This window comes from Pantherophis guttatus, chromosome 1 (genome assembly GCF_059756535.1).
Source record: "Pantherophis guttatus breed Tessera chromosome 1, ASM5975653v1, whole genome shotgun sequence".
NCBI lineage: Eukaryota > Metazoa > Chordata > Lepidosauria > Squamata > Colubridae > Pantherophis > Pantherophis guttatus.
The window spans coordinates 192,048,856-192,070,865 of NC_142063.1; the positions used below are offsets into that span (position 1 = coordinate 192,048,856).

Genomic DNA, 22,010 nt, shown 5'->3' on the forward strand with positions numbered 1-22,010 from the left:
TGAGTGACTTAATCCATGAAGAAGATTCATGTTATATAGTATCTGAATTAACCAAACCAAGGTTTCCCATATTATAGGGCCAATTTTGTTACTAGATGTAATCTGGATATAGATAGTGATATCTCCATTAGAACCTACACTCATGAAAGATATTTAATTTCTAGATTAGCAAAAGAAAGGTGGCAAGATGTAGAACCCAACAATAATAACAACAAATCTTCCTGGGGGAAAAAAGTGAAGTAAAAGGAAATAGCATTTAGACTTATATATCGCTTCACAGTACTTTATAGCCCTCTCTAAACTGTTTACAAAATCAGCATATTGCCCCCAACAATCTGGGTCCCCATTTTACTGACCTCAGAAGGTCAGTAAAGGCTGAGTCAACCTTGAGCCTGGTGAGATTCGAACTGACAAATTGCAGGTAGCTGGCAGCCTGCAGTACTGCATTCTAACCACTACGCCATCTATGAAACCTGAACTAATGTAGATTCTGATATACTAGTGCCAATGTAGATACTATACCTATCTATTATGGAAAATCTGTTTTACAACTGAGAAACACTAGCAATTAGGTTTGCTGACATCATCTGCTAAATATTACTTAATCTTCCAAACAACTTTGGTAGAAGAGCAGTACATTTTTGACTAGATTGTTCCTGGGAAATATTCGCCTGCTTCTAGGGGGAGAAGAACCATGTGAATTTACCAGTTTATCCATTTGCCAAAGTAGAAAACAGGTCAAGATAAGATGTTCATAAAATCTTTGTTCCTTATTCAATATCTGAACTTCCAAGTTTTTTTCTGTAGAGAAACTCATTCAGAGAGACAGGATGCTGATTCATACTAGTAATCCTGACCGCAATGTTGTCAATCTGAACAGACACGTGTGCCTATCCCCAAATGACTGTGAAAGGGATGACAGTACCAGGAAGATGGCACTAATTTATAGTTAGTTGATGCTCTTCAGTTTCCCTAAATAATTTCAGGTCATTTGATTATATGTTCACTAGAAGAGTTCTCCAGCTGAAATGTTTGGCATGGTGGTGTCAAAATGTGACAATATTATCACTTTAAGAAGGGTGCACTGGGTTCAATGCTATATTGTACGAAATGTGCATCTATATGGATATTTCTAGTTTAGAAATGACTCAAATCAAATTGTTAAAGGCAGTAATTTAGGTTTCTTATTCCACATTTACTCTCTCATTTGGTTAGGCTGCATCTCCTTAGTGGCTTGACTGAGGCTATGCTATTTTAAGAATCAGCTGAAGCAAATTCTGTTAGGAACATCCTTGGTTTACCTTACTTCAAAACAAAGTAAAATAAGGCACAAAAGGTAAAGAATTTAAATCAAGCTTGTACTATTTTGCTATTCCCCCCCCCAAAGTGTTATTTAACTGTATCTACATGGAGGGAAGTATGCAGTGGAGTACTCCAAGGCTGTGTCCTAGGCCCAGTACTCTTCAATATCTTTATCAACAATTTAGATGAGGGGATACGAGCTGCAGGAATAGTCAACACTCCAGAAGATAGACTCAAGATACAGAATGATCTTGACAGACTTCAACACTGGACCCTAATAAAATAAAATTCAATGGTGAGAAAAGTAAGGTTCTATATTTAGGCAAGAAAAACCAAATGTATGGGTATAGAATAGGGCCGGGATGGCAAACCTATGGCACACATGCCAGAGGTGGCATGCAGCGCCCTCTCTGTGGACACGTGAGCCGTTGCCCCAGTTCAGCTCTACTGCGCATGTGTGCATGCCTCCCGCTGGCCAGCTAGTCTTTGGATCTCTGCCGTGCAGGTGGGGGGGCGGGGTGTGTGTGGAGGGGCTGCACATGCATGGCATTTTGGGGGTTTGGGCACACGTGCGCTTTGTGCACTTGGTTCGGAAAAGGTTAGCCATCACTGGAATTGATGCTCAATTCCAGTGATTGGTATTCACTGGAACCAGGGGGTACCTGGCTCAATACACTAGTAGTAACTGTGAGAGGAGTCTTGTCGTTCTAGTGGACAATCACTTAAATATGAACCAGCAGTGTGCTGCAGCTGCCAAAAAAGCCAACACAGTCCTGGGCTGCATTAACAGAGGGACAGAATCAAGATCACATGAAGTGTTAACACTACTTTATAATGGTAAGACCACATCTTTGGTTGCATAAACGAGATGCTGAGAATCTAGAAAAAGTGCAGAAAAGAACAACAAAGATTTTTAGTTGCTAATCTAAAGCTAAAACATATGAAGAATTGTTGCAGGAATTGGGTATGTCTAGTTTAATAGGGTGACATGATAGCAGTGTTCCAATATCTAAGGGGCTGCCACAAAGAAAGGGTGGGATGTCAACCTATTCTACAAAGCAGCTGCCAAGAAGCAATGGATGGAAACTAATCAAGGAAAGAAGCAACCTAGAATTAAAGAGAAATTTCCTGTCAGTGAGAACCTAGATCAGTGGAATGACTTGCCTCCAGAAGTTGTTGGTGTTCCAACACGGGTTTTTTAAGAAGAGATTGGCAGCCATTTGTCTGTAGAAACAAACATTGCAATGAAGCATTCTTTGGATTCCTTATTTGCCAGTAAAAACTAAGCATAAAATTCTTTATCCTGGAATTAGGGTTAGAAGAGATATTAGCCCGTCTTTATGTATGTCTCGAGAGAAGTTATATGACAGAATATGAATTTGTATTTTAATGTGTTTTGAAAAGTGTTAGGGCAGTGATCCGGTGCTCAGGCAACTGGTTCTTTTGGATCCAGGGACAACAAGCACACCAGTAAATAACACCAGTAAATAAAGGAATTTTAAGCTTATGGACATGGGGGATTTCAACCTGCCATCCGTGGGTGAGACGTCTGAGGTGGCTCGGGAGTTCATGGCTTCCATGACAGCTATGGACCTGACCCAGTTAATTCATGGCCCTACCCACATGGGGGAAACACGCTGGATCTGGTTTTTGTCTCTGGACAGTGGTTGAGTGATCTTGAGATAGGGGATATAGTTACCAAGCCCTTGTCATGGTCAGATCACTCTCTCCTTTGTCTCAACCTTCGAACCGCTGCACCCCGCCACAGGGAGGCGGAGCCGGTAAGATGGTTCCGCCCCAGGCGCCTGATGGAAACTGACAGGTTCCAGATGGAGCTTGGGCCATTTCCTGAGGCTCTGGCACACGCCTCGACTGGAGACCAAGTGGCCGCCTTTGTGGGTCGTGCCTTTGCAGTCTCTGACCCGGCGCCGATCTCATTTGGCTCCTTGGTTTACTGAGGAGCTGAGGGAGTTGAAGCGCCGGAAAAGACGCCTAGAGAGTAGTTGGAGGGCCAGTCTTTCTGAATCGGACTGGATACTGGTAAGATCTCATATTAGGAATTACCTAGTGGCAGATGTAGTTATTTTGCTGCTCTTATTGCGTCATCAGATAACCGCCCGGCCGCCCTGTTTAGGGTGACCCGCTCCCTGCTCCACCAGGAAGCGCAGGAGGACCCCTTGGAGGGTAGAGCCGAGGATTTTCTTCAGTATCTGTATGACAAAATCACTCAGATTCGGGAAGATCTGGACTCCGACTGGGTAGTCTCAGGGGGAGGGACTGTGGCAGGTCTTGAGAATGTTATCTGGGATGAGTTTGATCCTGTGACTCCTGAGGACGTGGACAGGATTCTGGGCAGACTGAACACGACCACATGTTTGTTGGACCCGTGTCCCTCCTGGTTAGTGCTGGCTTCCCGGGAGGTGACACGAGGCTGGCTCCAGGGGATTATAAATGCTTCATTGGGTGAGGGTGACTTTCCCGTCGCCTTGAAAGAGGCGGTGGTGAGGCCTCTCCTCAAGAAGCCTTCCCTGGACCCGGCAATCTTGGTTAATTATCATCCGGTCTCCAACCTTCGCTTTATGGCGAAGGTTGTTAAGAGTGTGGTTGCGCAACAGTTCCCCCAGCACCTGGATGAAACGATGTATTTGGATCCGTTCCAGTCGGGTTTCAGGCCTGGGTACAGCACGGAAACGGCATTGGTCATGTTGGTCACATTGGTAGATGATCTCTGGAGGGCTCGGGACAGGGGTTGCTCCTCCATCCTGGTCCTATTAGATTTCTCAGCGACTTTTGATACCATCGACCATGGTATCATGCTGCACTGGTTGGAAGAGTTAGGGGTGGGAGGCACTGTGTTGCGGTGGTTCTCCTCCTTTCTCTCCAACCAGTTGCAGTCTGCAGTCCAGATCCGCACAGCCTCCAGGCACCGGGACATCACTTCAAGGGCATCGTTGGGGTGGTCCGGGGTGGAGATGTACAGCTGAGTGTCATCAGTGTACTGGTGGTACTTGGTGGTGGTACCCTGAAACCACGGATGATCTCGCCCAGTGGCTTTACATAAATGTTGAACAAGAGGGGCGAGAGGACCTCATATGTGGGGGGCCCTTGTGGCACCCCACATATGAGGGGCCTCGGGGTCGACCTCTGCCCCCCTGTCAAGTCTTGTCCCTGCTGTCCCTGGCCTGTGTTTGTACCTACTATACTTACAATCTCTTCTCTCTACCACGTTGGAAAAACCAGCATAGGTATTGTATATTTGCCTTATGTGTTATTATATATATATAAAGAAGTTTTGAATCCTGCTGAATTGTCTGATTGTGTGTGCTGCAACAAACTCTGAAAAAAAACTGAGCTTAATTGGGCTCCATTACATGAACTGGGATATTGTCTTGGCTTCAGAAAGCTTCAGGGAAACTGATCTGATTGGGCACTTCTGAAGAAGAAGAAAGAAAAAATTGTTGTTGAAGCAATTTGAAGCAACTGTTCAGTCTGTATATGATGCTTCCCAGAGTAGCGTATCATAAGGTGAAGTATATGAATTGGGGAATCTACTTTATTTTAGGATATTCAAGGGTGCAATACAATTTTTAAAACCCCTTGCAAAATACAACCTTTATTTTTTAATAACTGATCTGTAATGAATGTTCTTTATAGAAATGGGCCAAAGTTGTCATGATCCTTTCAAGATTTAGTTTGTTGTAATAAAACTGTATCATCTGCATAAAACAGTATGAATACGGGTCTGCTGTCCAGTTTAGGAAAATAAAACTGTCCCTAGATAAGGGTACTGGCAACTGAATTTCTATATTAATTAAAGAGTAATGGAGCCAGAATTCACTCCTTGCTGGTTATCACTTTATGTCTGAGAGATGCTCAGCTGTAGTGCATCTCATCCTCAAACAGGTGTCTTTATATAATGCATGTAGTAGAGTAACTAAAGGGTGCGATAGCTCAGTGGTTAAAGATGCTGAGCTTGTCAGCTAAAAAGCTGACAGCCCAGATTTTAGACCTGAGCACCACAAAATGGGATAAACTCCCATTAAACGTGCAAATGAGAGTAAATTAGTAGGTACCACTTTGGTGAGAAGGTAACAGTGTTTTGTTTGCCTTTGGTGTATGGCATGCTGGCCACATCTTCAGACAACCCTGGCTCTCTTGGCTAAGAAATGGAAATGAGCACCACCCCCTAAAGTTAGACACAACTGGACAGGGGATAGCTTTACCTTTAGGGTGAGTAACCATCTATTAATGATAGAAGCTTTCAATTTCTTCCACAGAAGTTCACCTTATTTATTTGATAAGAAGACAAATCAGTCTTGATGTGGCTCACTGTAGCTTATGTTTCCCAGCAATACTTACTCTATGAAAGTATGTTACTCATGAGGCTAACCTGAAGATTTTATGGAAATTATGCAAAATGTTAGAGTCCTGACTTGAATGGGTCCAGAGAACCTTTGCTTCGAAATCATTTCCAATAAAATTCAGGTGTAGATTTTTATTTTAAAACCTTACTTTTGGGAAAAACACTTGAAAAAGTAACTGCTTTTATGTTAGGGTTATGTTATGAGTCCACATGATTTTAAAAATCTTTGCCAAGGCCTTGCTCTGGATTAATCTGAGATGGTCAACAACAAGTGATGTAGTTTATTTATGCTGATTTAAGCATAAAGCTTGCTTAAATCTAAACTGAAGTGTACATTTTCTAAATTCTCAGAAAATTTCTTGGCCTACATGAAATAGGAATTACATAATTTCTAGGAGTTTTCTGAAGATAAATGAAGTAAGATGGGCTTTTATTGCATTAGGAAAAGGTATAACTATGGAAACTTGCAATTTTTAAACATGTTATATACTTGGACTTCAGTAAGGCATCTGATAAATTAGACCATAAGAGTGTCCAAAAAGGAGGACCAGCTCCTCTTCCTGGTCGCGCCCCTAATGTGCAAGCGTGTGTGAAGCGTGCGTGCACAAAGTGCTCCCTTTTTGGTACTTGGTGCTGCGTGCGCGCACGCTCCCTTTTCAGCACTCGGTGCCAAAAAGATTTGCCATCACTGCTCTATATGAACATTATGAAAAACAATCATAATTATATGTGCGGCATGAAGGTAGATGAAACAAAGACATTTAGCCATAGGCAGTTTTTACAGCCACAGAAAGAAGTTATTACCTTTTTTAAAGTTGTATATTTAAGTTTCCAAAACGAAAGTCTTAATAGGCAATAAACATAACTGATACTTGAAAGGTTTTCCCTAGTTGTGTCGACCTCTAGATATATATAAGCTTCATAGTTCTTTTTTTCATGTTACAGCTATTTTCTGAAAGGAACATGAAAGACCTAACTGTCAAGATATGCCTGGTCAAATTTTTAATGGCCCAGTGCACACATTTAACTGACAAGTAACTGAAATCTGACCCAGATGCTCAACCTTTCTTGTTACTTCCAAACTATTTTAGACTTAAACACCTAATACCTACAGGTATTCACAATCTCCAGCTTGTCAGTAATGCAGGCCTTGCCAAATATACTATCAGGATGTGGGCAGACATAAAGACCTCACAGATGACTCTAGTTAAACCATCTTGACCACCTGTACCCCTCAAGGCTTTTTCTTGATTTGTCCTTCACAAAGTCACTTTGGAAGAGTAGTTAGTAAATTACCAAATGGCTAAAGTAATTATAGTGAAGCCATGCAGCGAGGGAGTTAAGCAGGGCAAGGGAATTTAATTTGATAATTCATAGTCATAAGACTGAAACTTAACATTTAACCTTGCAGCAAATTACAATGCCTTTTTGATCCAGTAAAAATTCTGTGACCATTGAAACTTCAGAATATAAAGCATATTCTTATGAAAATATGTTATCTCATACCAATAACTCTTTAGCAAAAAGTATAGGAGTATATTTGAATATGTAACATACAGTGTGTAAGTCAAATTTAGATCTAGAATAAAGCAACTAAAACTGAAATTTAAATATCTTCTTTGCTTATTATATATTTGTCAATTAAAATATAATATCCTAAAATGCACTAAATCCAATTCATGTAAACTCAAAACAACAAAAACGAAAGCAAGAGAAAGTTAGTGATACAAAGCATATAAATAGCAGATTCCTTAAAATATCTGTTTTTCAGGTGGATAATGTTGAGGTATATGTAATGACAGCAAATTTCTTAGTGACATTTTTTTTTACTTTTAATCATAACAAATCTTACAGAATATTTAAGAAAGGGAAATATTTATTTGAAGTATAGTTTGAAGCATAATTTGAGTACATAGTGAATTCCAAGATATAAACATTATTTATATATTATATTGACTATGGACTATAATTTTTGTAAATTAATTTTTCAGTTTCATTAATATCTAAACGTTTGTTCTAGAAATTATTTTATTTGAGGAGGCATCCAAAGTGATCCTGATAGATTCCATGTTTTTTAAAGCCTGCTGTAATGAGGCAAAGAAAGCCAAGCAGAGTAGAAGCCAATTGATCCAATATTGCCAGATATGGTAAATTTCATTCTTTTTGAGCCTGATGGATCATTAGATAGATCAATCTAATCTTACAATATTTGATGGCTCAGAATGTTTTGGGGTTTAATTTCACTGGGTACAGTCTTATTCATTCTATTTAATATCTGCAGGAAGTTTTTGTAAGTATCATTTGAGGAGCTGGGCAGTTATAATAAATTCTTATTTATTTTTAACCATATGCCATTTTTCCGTTTGTATAAATTCCAGGCACACAGTAAAACCAATCAAAATTAAACATTAAAATCAATGAACACTATTAAAATATTTAATTGCATGAAATAATGCTAGCTTTAACTTCTTTTCATCTAACTCAGCCGAGAGTGAATTTCTTAAATCACTTGCCTGAATATAGTTATTGTTTGAATAGTATCTGTTATATATGCTCTGGTAATGCCATGATTGGATTACTGCAATAGTCTTATCTTTGAAGATTGTTCTGGTACTTCAGTTGATGATGTGATCTCAGTGCTCCTTCAAGAGGCACTCCATATTTGGGTCCAACTCAAAAGTGCAGTTCCAGATATGTCAAAACATTATTCTGCACAAATAATAATAATGTATCAATGCTTCTGATAGATGCTTGTCTTGAGACTCAGGTCATCCTTAGTGACTCTGTTCAAAGCGTACTTGGTCAATGTAATCAAAAGAATGTTTTCAGTGGTGACACCCTCTTTTTAATTAGCCCATGTAAGGCAGTAGATGCCCTGAACAGGTTGCTTAGCATAATAATGATTTTTTAAAATCAGGTTTTAAAATTATGATTTAAAATTCCTTAGTAAACAGATTGTTCCTATTAATTCCTATTTTTCCCCAACGTTTAAGGAAGTAGTTTTAAAAATCAATTTAAATATCATAATTTATACAATTAAAATGACTATGTAACATCCATAGTTATCACCAAAATAACTGTGCAGTCCATCAACATAGCACAAATGAGAAAAAAAAAATGATACATTTTGCTGAAAATTGCATTTTAAGAATTTTGACTGAAATATTTAATTCATTGGAAGTATTTAATTCATCTGATTTTAAGTGCAATGCCAACATTCTCAAACTAAAAAGGACCTCTCTGTTGGGATGTACCAGAACAAGAGGCTAGTAGAGCGTCTTTACTAAAACTAGGCCCTACGTTCTAATATTGTCATTCTACACCAGAGGTGTCAAACTGGCAGCCCATGGGCCAGATGTGTCACATGCAGACCATGCCCACCCCAGCTCCGTTAAAGGAAAAAATGTGATACGTGACATGACGGCAATGTGACGCAATGAGTTTAACACCCGTGTTCTACACAAACAAACAAAAATAGAAAATCATTAAGTTAAGTCCAGTGATGCATTAGTAGATATATATAAAAATAATAAGTAAAAACAATTTCTGCTGGATATCAAATTAGCCGTTCTTCAATGACAGTCACACAATAACCTGTACACCATTAGTAAATGTGGATGCAGCAGAAGTACACTACTTTCATCCCATAACAGAAAACAGGTTGCAATAAAATTAAGTAGGAGACAACACCATGTGCTTATGCCCTCCATAAACAGTTGATGATCCCCACTTGTAAGGAAACAAACTGGTAGTGCATACATGCCCTATGTTTACTATTTACTCATGAGGGAAAATTCTTGAATGCTTTTTTTCTGATTTGCAATTGGTGGTTTTATAAAACACAGCATTATATTTATTACAGAAGAATGAATAATTTATGAAAGTGGAAAATTGGATTTTGCACATAGAGTATACATGTTTTGTATTCCTCAAATAGGAGATAGCATCTCCTAACCATTACTGGATGATGTGTACATTTAAAGTCTAGACTTGCTTTTTAGTGCTAGCTGAAAATATGCTTCGTCAGGGAAGACAATACAAATATATTAAATGTGCTTTTAAGGCCTTAGACATGAAAGTGGTTTAGATATCAGAACCCAACTTGCTTTAAACATCTCTTTATAACCATGATTGACAGTTTATAATTTACAAGAAGGGTGTGGCTATTAAATTTACTAAAGCAGATACAAGTGCTGGTTTTTCAGCACTTATGCCTATCTCTTGTCTACCAGCTGGCTTTTATGGCTAAGGCGGGACGAGAACTCACCCTTTCCTGGATTCTAACCTGGTGCCTTAATTACTAGATCAAAGTAGCTCTGGAAATATGCTAAAATATTTGAAAAAGCACAATCATTTGAGCACAATTATTTGAGCTCCTCCAAATTAAGTAATCTATTAGGTTTCCTATGATTTATAGCATTATTTGAATTATCTTCCCTCCCTACTTCAGCCAAGTCACAGCCCTCTCCTAATCCTTAAAACAATAATTGAAAATATAATGGCATAAAAGGTAGCAGACTGTGCTAGATTCAGACCATTTGAGATTTGAGTGCTAAACTACATAAGCCAACAAAAACACACCATAAAGTAAGTATAAAACTCTTTTCAGTAGTAAGAACATTTTTCTTCTAATGGTGCTGAATTCTGTACTTGTTTATAGACAGCAAAGCCATTAGATTTTATATGCTAGATTTAGTGGTTTTATGGGGGCCTTCTTTTTTGATGATGGTATTTGTTCACTTATTCCAAACCAGCTGTTGCATTTGCTGCCATTCTGGGCATGCTGAGAGTTGATGGCTCTGATATATATACAGTACATAGCTGGGATAGATAACAGCTCTATTAATTGTGACATCATTAATATATTTCCATGTCTTTTATGTTGTTATTCAAGAACTGAGCTATCTATTTGACTGACTTCTAATATTAGATAATAATTTAATACTAATGTCTTGTTTTTAGTTGCAGTGTAGATATTATGAATCTTAATTTCTAAAACAATTAGGAAATTTAAAAATAAATTCAATTTAGTAATGATATTCTGAAGATTAACCAATCTGAAAGGTCGTAAGATAAAACAATTAACAGAAACAAATGTTACAACTGTAAAGGCTCTGCCTTCATATTTTTAAATAATGCATCCTCCTTGTTCAACATTTGTTTTAAATAAGTGATAAAAATTGCTATAAACATGCTGAATGACTTTGTATCATATAGAGGTGTGGCCAGGGTAGGCATTTCCAGCTTCACCTCACTCATGCTGGGGGTGCCTCTGGTGGCCCGAGTGCTCTGCCAGTGAAAACGGAGCTTGGGAGGGCTGCGGGCGGTCCTCACAAGTTCCGTTTTTGCTGGCAGAGGCACAGCGGGCCGGTCCTTTGCTGTTTCCAGGGTGGCCCCATGGGCCATACCTAAGCTCCCCTTGGGTCGGATCCGGTCCCCGGGCCTTGAATTTGACAACCCTGTTCTAAGAGCATGGGATTACAATGGGATTGCCAAAGTTTCTCAAAAGTGCCCTAATTCTACCTAATGCAATAATCTAACAAATAATTCCAGTTAAGCTATCTGTTAATGGAATTATCTAGCAAATATATACTATTCTTTTACTACCTGGTGACCTAAATAAAAACATCATATACTGTTATTTATCAGGATTCGGTCCTTGATAAGATGCATATTTTTTTAAATTAGGTAATTGAAGAAAGAAGCAAGTCATAAAATATTCATAGATAGGATGAGAAAAATCTTGCTTTTTCCAGGGTTTTATCCTAGCTAAATAAACTAGCTCTGGAACTTTGAGGTTCTGGGATTTCTCTGAGAAAGGGTATTAAACAGAGTTGACCAATCATTCTCCAGGATGAAAATCCAACTTGACTTTTTTCTGCTCCAAGGTTACTTCCTTAAAGACATTGAACCATGTTTCTTGCCTGAATGAATGGAGTTGGAGTTTGCTTCCTCTTCTATTTTTTGTAAGCATTGTTGCTTCTATCTAGTTTTCACAAGTTTAGCATTCTTCAAAATCACCTCTTCTCATGGGATTAGCTTGATTGGTCTCTAGAATTTGTAAGGCAAATCTTTTTCCTTGTAAATTAGGTAGAAGTGTAAAGCTAGTATCAACTATTGGAGTTGCTCAAAGGGCACATTTTCCTGTTCACCTATCCTCTTTAGCAAAGACTCTCCTCCAAGTTAATAATCTAATTAAATAATATGTGCTGGATTTAGGCAGAACAATTTGTATTCAGGAATTCCTGTGCGCTGTGTTGATAGTCCAGCATTTTCACTTTGTGTCACACTTTAGAATAGTTTTAGTCAGCCTACTTGCAAAACAAATTCGCTATTTTCATAAAGTTTGGATACAAGAGAACTTGAGAGGGTAAATTATACATTATTAACATTTGATTATTATGTTTGAAAATTTGGCTGTAGATTATATCTTCCCTATATCTATGAATTTTCTAGAACCATTATTTGGTTAAAACACTTATTTTTAAGCTTAGAAAAACTATTCCTCTTGAAATTCCTTAGATGACACATCACATCTGTGATGTGTTACACCCTGTCACATCATATTACATCTTGCAGAGTAAACAGAAGAAAGGTTATAAACTCAGTGTGTGCATACCAACTGCTAACAAGAATGTGTTTTTGCCAACTTCTACCTAAATGAATGCACTCAGGAGTGACAATCCTAGGATCAGATAATTTCTGGTTGAAATTCCTTATCCATCTGCTGGTAGAAAAGTCCCATATCTAATATAATAGTAAACAATATTTATGCACAAACTTAATGACCAGGAATGCACAGACAAGCAAATCTATATCTATGCCTATTTATATTAAATATTTATATTTAAAATTACTACAAAGATTAGGATCAACAAGAAAATAAAGCATTTTTTGTTATGAGTTTATTTGTTCTTTAGGAAAGGCACTTATTCATTGTAGCCAGCAGTGGCCACGACATAGCATCACAAAGATGATGCCTGGTAGCATAACATTGTAGCTGATACATGTAGCTGATCATCATATTGTTTTTATACTTTTTCAGTACCGTAAAAGAACTTGTATTTTCATGGTTCATTGTTTGTATTAAATAAGTAAACTATACAGATTATTGAAGACCCAATGCTAAAATACTGAATTTATGGTTGCCACCATAATACTTTTTCCTTAAAATACATTTTATCTCCTTTCCTGTTCCTCTTTTTTTCCTGAATATTGCAAACTGATTCAGTATGACTTGATGTTTGTTTCAGGGCTTTTTTCCAGCATGCAGAGAGCAAATTATACAGATTGATAATGATAAGATAATGAATCATTTCAACCAATACAAAGACATAGTATAAAGCTAAAAAGACTGTCATATATTTAACACTGATTGGAGAGATTATGTTACAGAAGGGGAAAATAAATATTTATAATTTAAGTTTCAGTAAGGACAGGCTAAGAAAACCAGTTGCCTTTGATATACATATATTTATTAGAAGTGTCAGTCATGTGCAGTAGAATATATAGATCAAAATAGATAGCATGACATTGGAAAAGCAAACAGAAGTGTTCTCAGTTATTGTGGCCATGTCCTTTAATCAAGCCAAGAAGAGTTTTGCTCTTCCAAATAAAGCAGTGACTGCAGTTCACGGTTTAAAAACTATAAAATACTGAAGATAGTATTTGTATACAAGTTTAAGAAAAAAGCTGGTCAAAGAAGTAAATCTGAGAGTGGCTTTATAAAATACATTTTATAATAGCTTTATGATGTAGCTATTACGGCCCCATGATGTGGCTATTCAAAGTAATATGGTTACATTTTTATGAACATTTCAACACTACTCTATTAAATAACATATCAGTTGTTGCCATATTATTATGCTTTGATTTCTGAAACAGTTCAATGTTTATAGGTCTTTGCATTGAGTAAGCATGGAAATATTGTTAGATATTTATGTACAACAATGCAAACACAATTGCCTCATCTTTATACAGAATTGCTCTAAATCACCATTTTAAGTAGCGCAGCTGTACTGAATCATAAAATCACAGAAGACTATTGTACAACTATCAATATAATAATTGAGATTAATGTAATGGTATTCAAAACATAAGATGGTATTACTACAATTGCTTACACGTTAGTCTATTGTAATTCTATATCATACTAAAGAACATTTGTTTTCTAATAATGACTTAATTTGATTACAAATACATTTTATCATATTAAAATGTTATTAAAAGTTTGATTGTTTCATTTCACAAATGTAACATGACATATTTTTTTATATTTCTAATTTATATAGGATACTTTAAAGTTCCATACAACTTTAACTTGAAATCTCTTTTCAAGTGTAATAATTTTCTTTTTTAAAAAAATCAAAAGTTCATGTTAGGTATTGTGCCACTGAATAAATTCTGGAAGGATTTTAATAATAATGAAGTTATACCAATTATAATAGAAAACTTCTCTTATATATGTTATCAAAATGCAAAGCAGACAACAATTAAAGGCAACGTTTCTTTATAAAAAGAGAGAGCTTTGGAATTTCTCTTTGAACTATGCATCATTTATTGGGAATCTTGTCACAACATGAATCCCTTTGGGGTGAACGCAATTGATTTGAAGGTTAAAATAAATTAATCTTGCTGCGACCTAATGCAATTTATTGGAAGCTGGCCTTGGGAAACACACTGACATTTACTACATTGGCTTCAAAATGCAGTAATATATTTATGAGTAACTTGTTCATCTTCACAAGCTTTTATTAATTATAGCATTTTAAATGACCCATTTAAATTTGTGTTAGTTTTGCTAAGCGTTTGATGTTATTATCTCTCCATGGTAATAGCTACAAGTTTCATCACTTTTACATTAACAATATTGAGATTGTTGTCTCCCTTCCTTGCCCACTGCCCCATCTCTTTTCTCCTTTATGCTGATGATGCAGCCATACTGTCTGTAACCCAAGTAGGCCTCTGAAGATGCCTTAAAGCTCTATCACTAAAAGAAAATTACTCTAAAACAAAAGTATTGGCATTCTTGAGGAAATGCTTTCAGGCCCCAATTAGATGGACAAATTCACTGACCAGGTAAAATCCTTTAAATACCTGGATGCCTACTTTCAATCTTTTGCCTGCTGGTCTACCCAAACAAAAGAGCTTCTAGTATAAATCAAAGTATCCCTTGCTATGGTTAAATTTGCAAGCAATTATTTGTTAATAATTGTTAATAATTATTATTATTTGTTAATAATAATAATAGTATCTCATAGCAAGGGATACTATTTATAGCTAAAGTTCTGGGTTTGAGACTGCTTTGTGCTCAGTTATGTATTTACCAGGAATCTACTAGTTTAGAAGCAATTCAGTCAAAATTCTTGAAAACCTTACTACAAATTCATTCAAATTCTAATATTCTAACACAACTGGAATTAGGTTGCATTTCCCTTGGGGACCAATTAAGACTGTCATCTTAGATTCTGACTGGAGTAAGTCTGTTGGAGAACTTTCGAGATAAGTTGTCTGTATTTCACCTTTCGAGATAAGTTGTCTCTCACCCTAAGAAGACAAATTAATGATGATTTTTTAATTAACACCATTCATGCTACTATCAGCATATAAATCAGTAACTCTTCAGATTTTATCTTCTTCTTGTCTAGTAAATTCTCAGTAACATTCATTGTGGATCTAATGTATATCCCAATTGATAATTTTATCTGAGTTTGCAGCACCAAGCCCCTCAAATCTTTGGATATTTCCACTGCAGATAAAAATATGTGTCTTTCCTATTGCAATTATTTTATCAATAGCTCTTAGTAATTGTTATTGGGGAACATTAGTGGAATGCTGCTATTGCATTTATCTTCTGCTCATGAACATATATTTCCCCAGAATAATTAGGCTTTGCTGTGATCCAGCATGGTTCTAATGTTTTTCATGTTTTTCTAATGTTTCTTCAAACAGCTGTATTGGCCAGTTCAGATGGATGAGAACCTGTTCTTTAAAAAATATAATCAATAATTTGGAAAAACTCTTTAATTTTAATCTTTAATTTTTAACCAGAACAACTAGACACAAGGACAGTTTTTTCCCAAATGCCATCACTCTGCTTAACAACTAATTTCCACAACCATGTCAAATAATTTACTATGACTGTATTACTATTATTCTTCTCTTCCTTACAAGTATCTATCTCTTCCCAATTATTACTATAACCATGTGCTTGTATCTTTCAATTTACATTGTTTTTACTTGTTTCCTAGTACAATTTGATAGCTTATCAGTAACCTTGACTATCACTAAGTGTTGTATCTTTTTATTCTTGATGTATTTTATTCTCCTTATGTACACTGAGAGCATTTACTCTATTCTATTCTATTCTATTCTATTCTATTCTATTCTATTCTATTCTATTAATATGACATTATATCTCTCATTTCATTTATGCTTCTGAAATTTCATTTATGCATTTTAATATTATGTGCTAAGTGAAATGTAAATATATTGTTCTATTTCATATGCCATAATGGTTTCCCATGTTCAGAGCCAAATAACTACTATTTTCCTTAATCTTTTGAATCAGTTCTGAGTAAGGAGAGGATGCTTTCAGATAAACATTCAGCAGGTGCAACTTTTCAAATCATTTGATAGACAAAAGTATGCCCAATGCGTTTGCACAAGGCTTTCTATTTTTCATAAATTCCTCCTATTCTTTTAACTGATTAGGCAGAAATTAAATTAATCCACAAATCTAATACTATAGTAACATACAGTAGTTTCTATGGTGAACGCAGTGAAATGTAGTTTTAGTAGAATATGATTCTATTGAAATTGGAGTTTGATTATTAGATAATTGCAACTCTTTAGGTCAATTGTCAAATATTTCATGTGTTATGAACATGACAAATATTAAAATGGATTTTTCTGCTTTAATTGCCTTTACTGTGTTTGGGGTTTTAAGCACTTTTCCAGTTCTCTGGTAGTTCCCCGGTGCTCCATGATCTTTGAATAATATGGTTTAGTGGTTCAGAAATCACATCTGCCAGCTCCTTCAGAACGGTGGGATGCAATCCATTTGGTCCTGGTGATTTGAATTTGTCTAGAGTGAATAGGTTCTCTTACAATTTTCTTGCCTATTTGGATTTGTATTCCTAATCTATCTTTTATAGTACTGGTTTTGATAGATTGGACTGTTTTTTCCTTTTGTGTAAAGATGCAAAAAATGAATTAAGCACTAACCCTTAGTGAGAAGATTACTGATCATTTCTTTGTCTTCTTTGTTTTGTTTTTTATATGTTGAAAAAAGCTTTTTAAAAATAATTTTTTTACAGTATTAATTCATTCTAAGCCTTAGCTTTCCTGACTTCATCTTTGCAGGTTCGGGCTATATGTTAACATTCTGTCTGAGTTGTATCTCTCTTTTCACTTTTTATACTTGTCCTTTTTGTCTTTCAGTTTATCACAGAGCTCTTTATGGAGCCATGCTAGTTTCTTATGGGAGAGCTTATTTTTCTTTTTCAAGAAGAAGAAATATTATAGTGCTATAATATCATTTTCAGGGTTCCCCAAGCTTTTTGAGTTGTTTTCCTCTTTAAGATTTCCATCCATGGAATCCTTCCCAAGCACTCTCTAAGTTTGTTGAAATCATTTGCCTTAAAGTTCAAAACTCTAGTTTGATTTTGTTCTATTCCTTATCCTTGCATCCTTGCATTGCATGGTCAGTCTCCCCCAAAGTTCCTGTAACTTCAACCCTTCTATCATTCCATCTCTGTTAGTGACAATTAAGTCCAGTATGGCTTGTCATCTAGTTTCCTTCTCTATCTTTTGGATGACAAAGTTGTCTGTTAGGTTGTCAGGAACCTGTGATCTTTCACTAGGTATAGAGTTTGTCTCAGGGTACTTCGCTGATTAGTAAAAATTTCATCTATTTCCTCTGTTTGGTTGGGTAGCCTGTAATATACACCTATGGCTGTGCCATTCTCATTTGCTTTTCTATTAACCCAAATACATTCGGGTTTTTATTGTTGTTTTGTTGCATTTCTATAGAGATGTAACTCCACCTCATTTTTTATTAGTTCTGTTTTCAACAATTTGAATCCCTCTGGCTGTATGTTCTAGTCATGGGTTTCATTCCACCAAGTTTTGATAGTGGCAGTGATGTCATATCTGTCCTCATGTACAAGGATATCAAATTCACTCTGTTTGTTCCTCATACTGTGAAACTTAGTGTATAGGCATCTGAGTCCTTTTTTATTAATTCTGTGTTTGGTTTTTGTTTTTGTTTTTTCCGCAAACCTGCCTTTTTAAATTACTATTATTATTTGATTGGCCTGAATTGTAGAAGTCACCATTTTACTTGTGGTAAAATGCATGGGCACCAACAGAACAGGGACATAAGGGGGGGGAGGCATTTGGAATTCTTCTTCTCTCCCTAACCACCTCCCCAGAAAAAATAAAATTTGCTGAACATACTAAGGGGAAGAACAACAGCAGGGGTCAGAAATGATTGATGGGAAAAAAAAATACCCAGAATATCTATTCTACCTCCCAAAGTAGGAAATGTTTTTACATCTCCTGTTTTGTGTCTGAGTTCCCTTTTTTTTCTTACCATTTGGTTAATTGCCGTGAGATTTGTGCTTGGAATTAGCTTTTAAAAATTCATCTCCCTCCTCCTCCAGTTTTAATTTAAAGCCCTTTGGATAAGTTCAGCCAGCTGGTCTCCAAAGATATTTATCCCAGTTCTTCTGAGGTGTAACCCATCCCCTGCTAGAAGTAGAGCTGCATTGCTAGAAGCAATCCCAGAACTCCTTGTTGCCACTGCTAAACAAATCATGCTAGTTGTTAGGCTAGGACCCACCCTGATCCAATCCATACCTGGCTTGCTCCCTTCTAGCACTGAACCCAGTAAGTTAAAAAACTTACCTCCTCTTCAGCTCCCCTCACCTGCCATTTTGGCTGCCTTACATTCTTCTCTTTTGCTGGCCTTGCTGCCCTGTGCTCTGCTTGCCCTACTGCCTGTCAACCCTCCTGCTCTGCCAGCCCTGTGGCCAAGTGACACTTGCTGTCTTCCTCCCACTGCTGACAAGGTGTACCCAGCTTGGTCGTAGGAGAGGCAACTGCTGGCTGTGCCAGGCCTTCTTCCCAAGGCCACTTGCACTGTTCTCTAAATCAAGCAGTACCTTCTCATTATGCTCTGGAAGATCTTGGAAGCTTTCTGAAGGCTGAAAGGAAGGAAGACAGTAAAGGCCAGTTGTGGGTGGCAGGACCAGTGAGGGCAGGGTGGCAGGGCCAGCAGAATGAGTAGAGCACAGACCCAGGATGGCAGGTAAGTGGAGGGCAGGAAGATGGCAACAGCTCAAGCTTTGCGCTATGGTGCTGGGATGGCCAGACACAATTTAAATATTAATATTTTGAGTAATAAATATAAAATTAATGGCAGACAGCTATTTATATTGGTTCATGTCCGTAATATATTGGGTTGGTAGTAGGTTGATCGTTTTGCTAAGATCAAGTGATTTTTTAAAATTACAATTTGGTGTAGACTTTATTGGGTTGGGCTTAAGTTTTTGAAAATCAGTGAGAATTCTAAATACACATGGTTGTATTACCAAGAGGATACAGTTATACTAAAAAGTAATATCTGTAGTATAAGAGACCTGGAAATAAATTCATTTTTTTCAACAAAGTAGTGAGAAAATAGTCCCAGTTCTGTCTATATGAAAGAGATTATTGTTAGGATGAAGGTTATCAAATGCATTATATACAAAGTTCATGTAAAATTCTATAGCAATAGTCCATATTGTCTTTCTCCACTTTGAATAGAACCTGAGCTGAACAAGGAGCAGGACTTAATACATCCTTAGAACTAAAAGTGCTATTTTGATCTTATAATGCTATAAATACATCCACATGGGATTTCAAACATAAAAAGCCCTTTGAGACCTTGGACTCGTAAAAAGCTTTTATCTAATTAAACTCAACAATATTTATTTGTCCCCAGGCAATAGGCAAAAGATAGCTAGTTTTTGCCTTCAACAAATCACAAATGAAACAAGCAAATGTTCTATTGCTTGAGTTGCCAAACCCACTCTTAATTTTTGTTGGGCAGGAAATAGTTGCTCATCAACTTATATATTATATTTGGCAAACAATGTCCTTGTAAGTAGGTCATTTATAAGATCAGGGTTTAATTTTCTTTGCCATATTACAAGTAAGGCTTTAGTGTCTTACTGTGGTCTGTTCAAACTACATACGCCACAAAAAATACACAATGGACACAGAGAACTACACAAGAAGAAAATATGTATGTTTTAAGTTTTAAGAGAGGCAAATTATTTATTACAGAATGGGGTACAGATCAAGGATTACTTGATTATGGAAGTGAATGGAATAGCACAGAGAAAACATTATGAATTAAAGGTCACTGTTCTGATGTATATTTTTGTATAGAAACTTGTGCACTAGCAAACAAATGCAAAATGACCAGTGATAAATCTTTGATGTCATAATCAAATTGTTACATCTAACATTTTTCCCAAACAAATTTGCTTTGACCAAAATAACACATTTATCCTGAGAATGCAATGTTTGCCCCATAAATACATTTATGGTCTCCAATTTTATATAATAAAATATATAAGGTATTTTAATATCTTGCATTTAACAATTGAGCATTTACACATATTTTCAAAAACAGAAGATTGAAAAGCAAAGCAAAATGTGTATTCCTGAAGCCAGGACTTCCTTTATATTTCTGATATACACAAACTGTACATCTGTTACATATTTGTTATAAATTATAAATCTCAAGAAATGGAGATATTTGAGATTTATCAATCTGTATCAAAATATAAATGCATTAAGAACATTGATAATTATTTAAAGAGGTTGATGTATGAACTGACACATATATTTTAGAATAAAATAATCTGCAAATCAGAGGGTAGTAGATCTAATATATTAAAGGAAATGTCTGTAAAAAACATTTGAAGATATCTCTTTGAATATAATACATAACTGTCAATATAAATGTCAAGATCTAGTTTTTTGTTTTCAACATTCAATATAATTTGTTACATTTGTTTTATTTTGTCAAGAAGTGTTATGCCTTTGAGGACTTCTAAAATGCTACCATTGTCACTTGTGTATCTAAAGGCTGTTTCTGTATGCTTTCCTTTCTTCATAAAAATGCCAACCAAAAACAATTCCAATTAGCCTATATCCTTACTACAAGTATAACATGACAGTGATACAAGAACAAGTATTGATTTAAACAAAAAGCCATTTTTAAAAACAGTGTTCATTCTTACCAACTCCAGTAGTTATTGATTCTGTGTCAATGTTGTTAGCTTTTTTCTTTGCCACTTCAGCTAGTGCCAATTCACCCTTATCTAGTGCAAAGTAATGGATGTCCTTTAGAAATAAAGCAAAATAAGATTAATCTAAAATGAATCTTGGGCAGGTAACAAAGAAGAATTTGAAAGGTTCTTTATTCCTTCTATCAGATACAGAGTTAGAAATGATGAGACTATATTTATAATTTTCTCTGTGTTTGGAAATGCAGGTTTATAATCCAACTTGAATTTCTTTACTTAGTAATGAATGAAGCAGTAGCCATTAACAGAAAGAATAGAGGTATTCAATCCTGTGGTACAACTAAACTTTTAATAAACAGCTTAGACCTATTGTAAAAACCAAAGCTTTGGCAAATATCTCAGTATAAAGGAAACATGAAGGTATATAATGAAGGTATATTTTTCCTAACATTTCCTAATGATTTGTGATATCCTAATAAATATTTATAACTTTGTTTGCCTTTTTATTCCTGAATGTTTCCAATCTGGATTTTTTACTTTGTTTATTTGAGTCTGAGTCTGAAATTAGAGGCATAAGTAGCTTGGGAAATTTCATTTTATATTCTAAATCAGACCAAATCAGCATTTTACACTCCCCAGGCCACATCTCTCTTTTTGGCTGTCCCTATCAGACCTCTGTGAGGACAATAAATGTACATCATGCATGTAATACAACTGCATTGCTTTTATTTTGAAGGCAATATTTTTTTAAAAAAATTACGTATTATGTATTGTGTGTGGGTGATGTGGACACACATCAAGGACCTCACCCACACAGGATGTTACGAAACAACCGACTAATCTGCAAACATCAACTCCATCAACCAATCAAGATAAAGATAAAGAGCCTTGGTAGTACAGTGGTTTAAAGCACCCTGTTATTAACACAGCTGCCTGCAATTACTGCAGGTTCGAATCTTACCAGGCTCAAGGTCGACTCAGCCTTCCATCCTTTCTAAGGTAGGTAAATTGAGGACCCAGTTTGTGGGGGCAATAAGCTGACT

The 22,010-nt window shown here is 36.2% G+C and overlaps 1 protein-coding gene across 12 annotated transcripts in view; it reads right to left on the minus strand.

Annotated features, from left to right (window-relative positions):
• Positions 1-22,010, minus strand: part of WDPCP (WD repeat containing planar cell polarity effector) — a 201,271-nt gene that overhangs the window by 25,171 nt on the left and 154,090 nt on the right. For all 12 annotated transcript variants that reach the window (XM_034432467.3, XM_034432462.3, XM_087886501.1 and 9 more), the window contains one exon: positions 20,962-21,064. In XM_034432467.3, the coding sequence (XP_034288358.2) occupies positions 20,962-21,064 (103 nt within the window). The remainder of the gene's footprint in view (positions 1-20,961; positions 21,065-22,010) is intronic.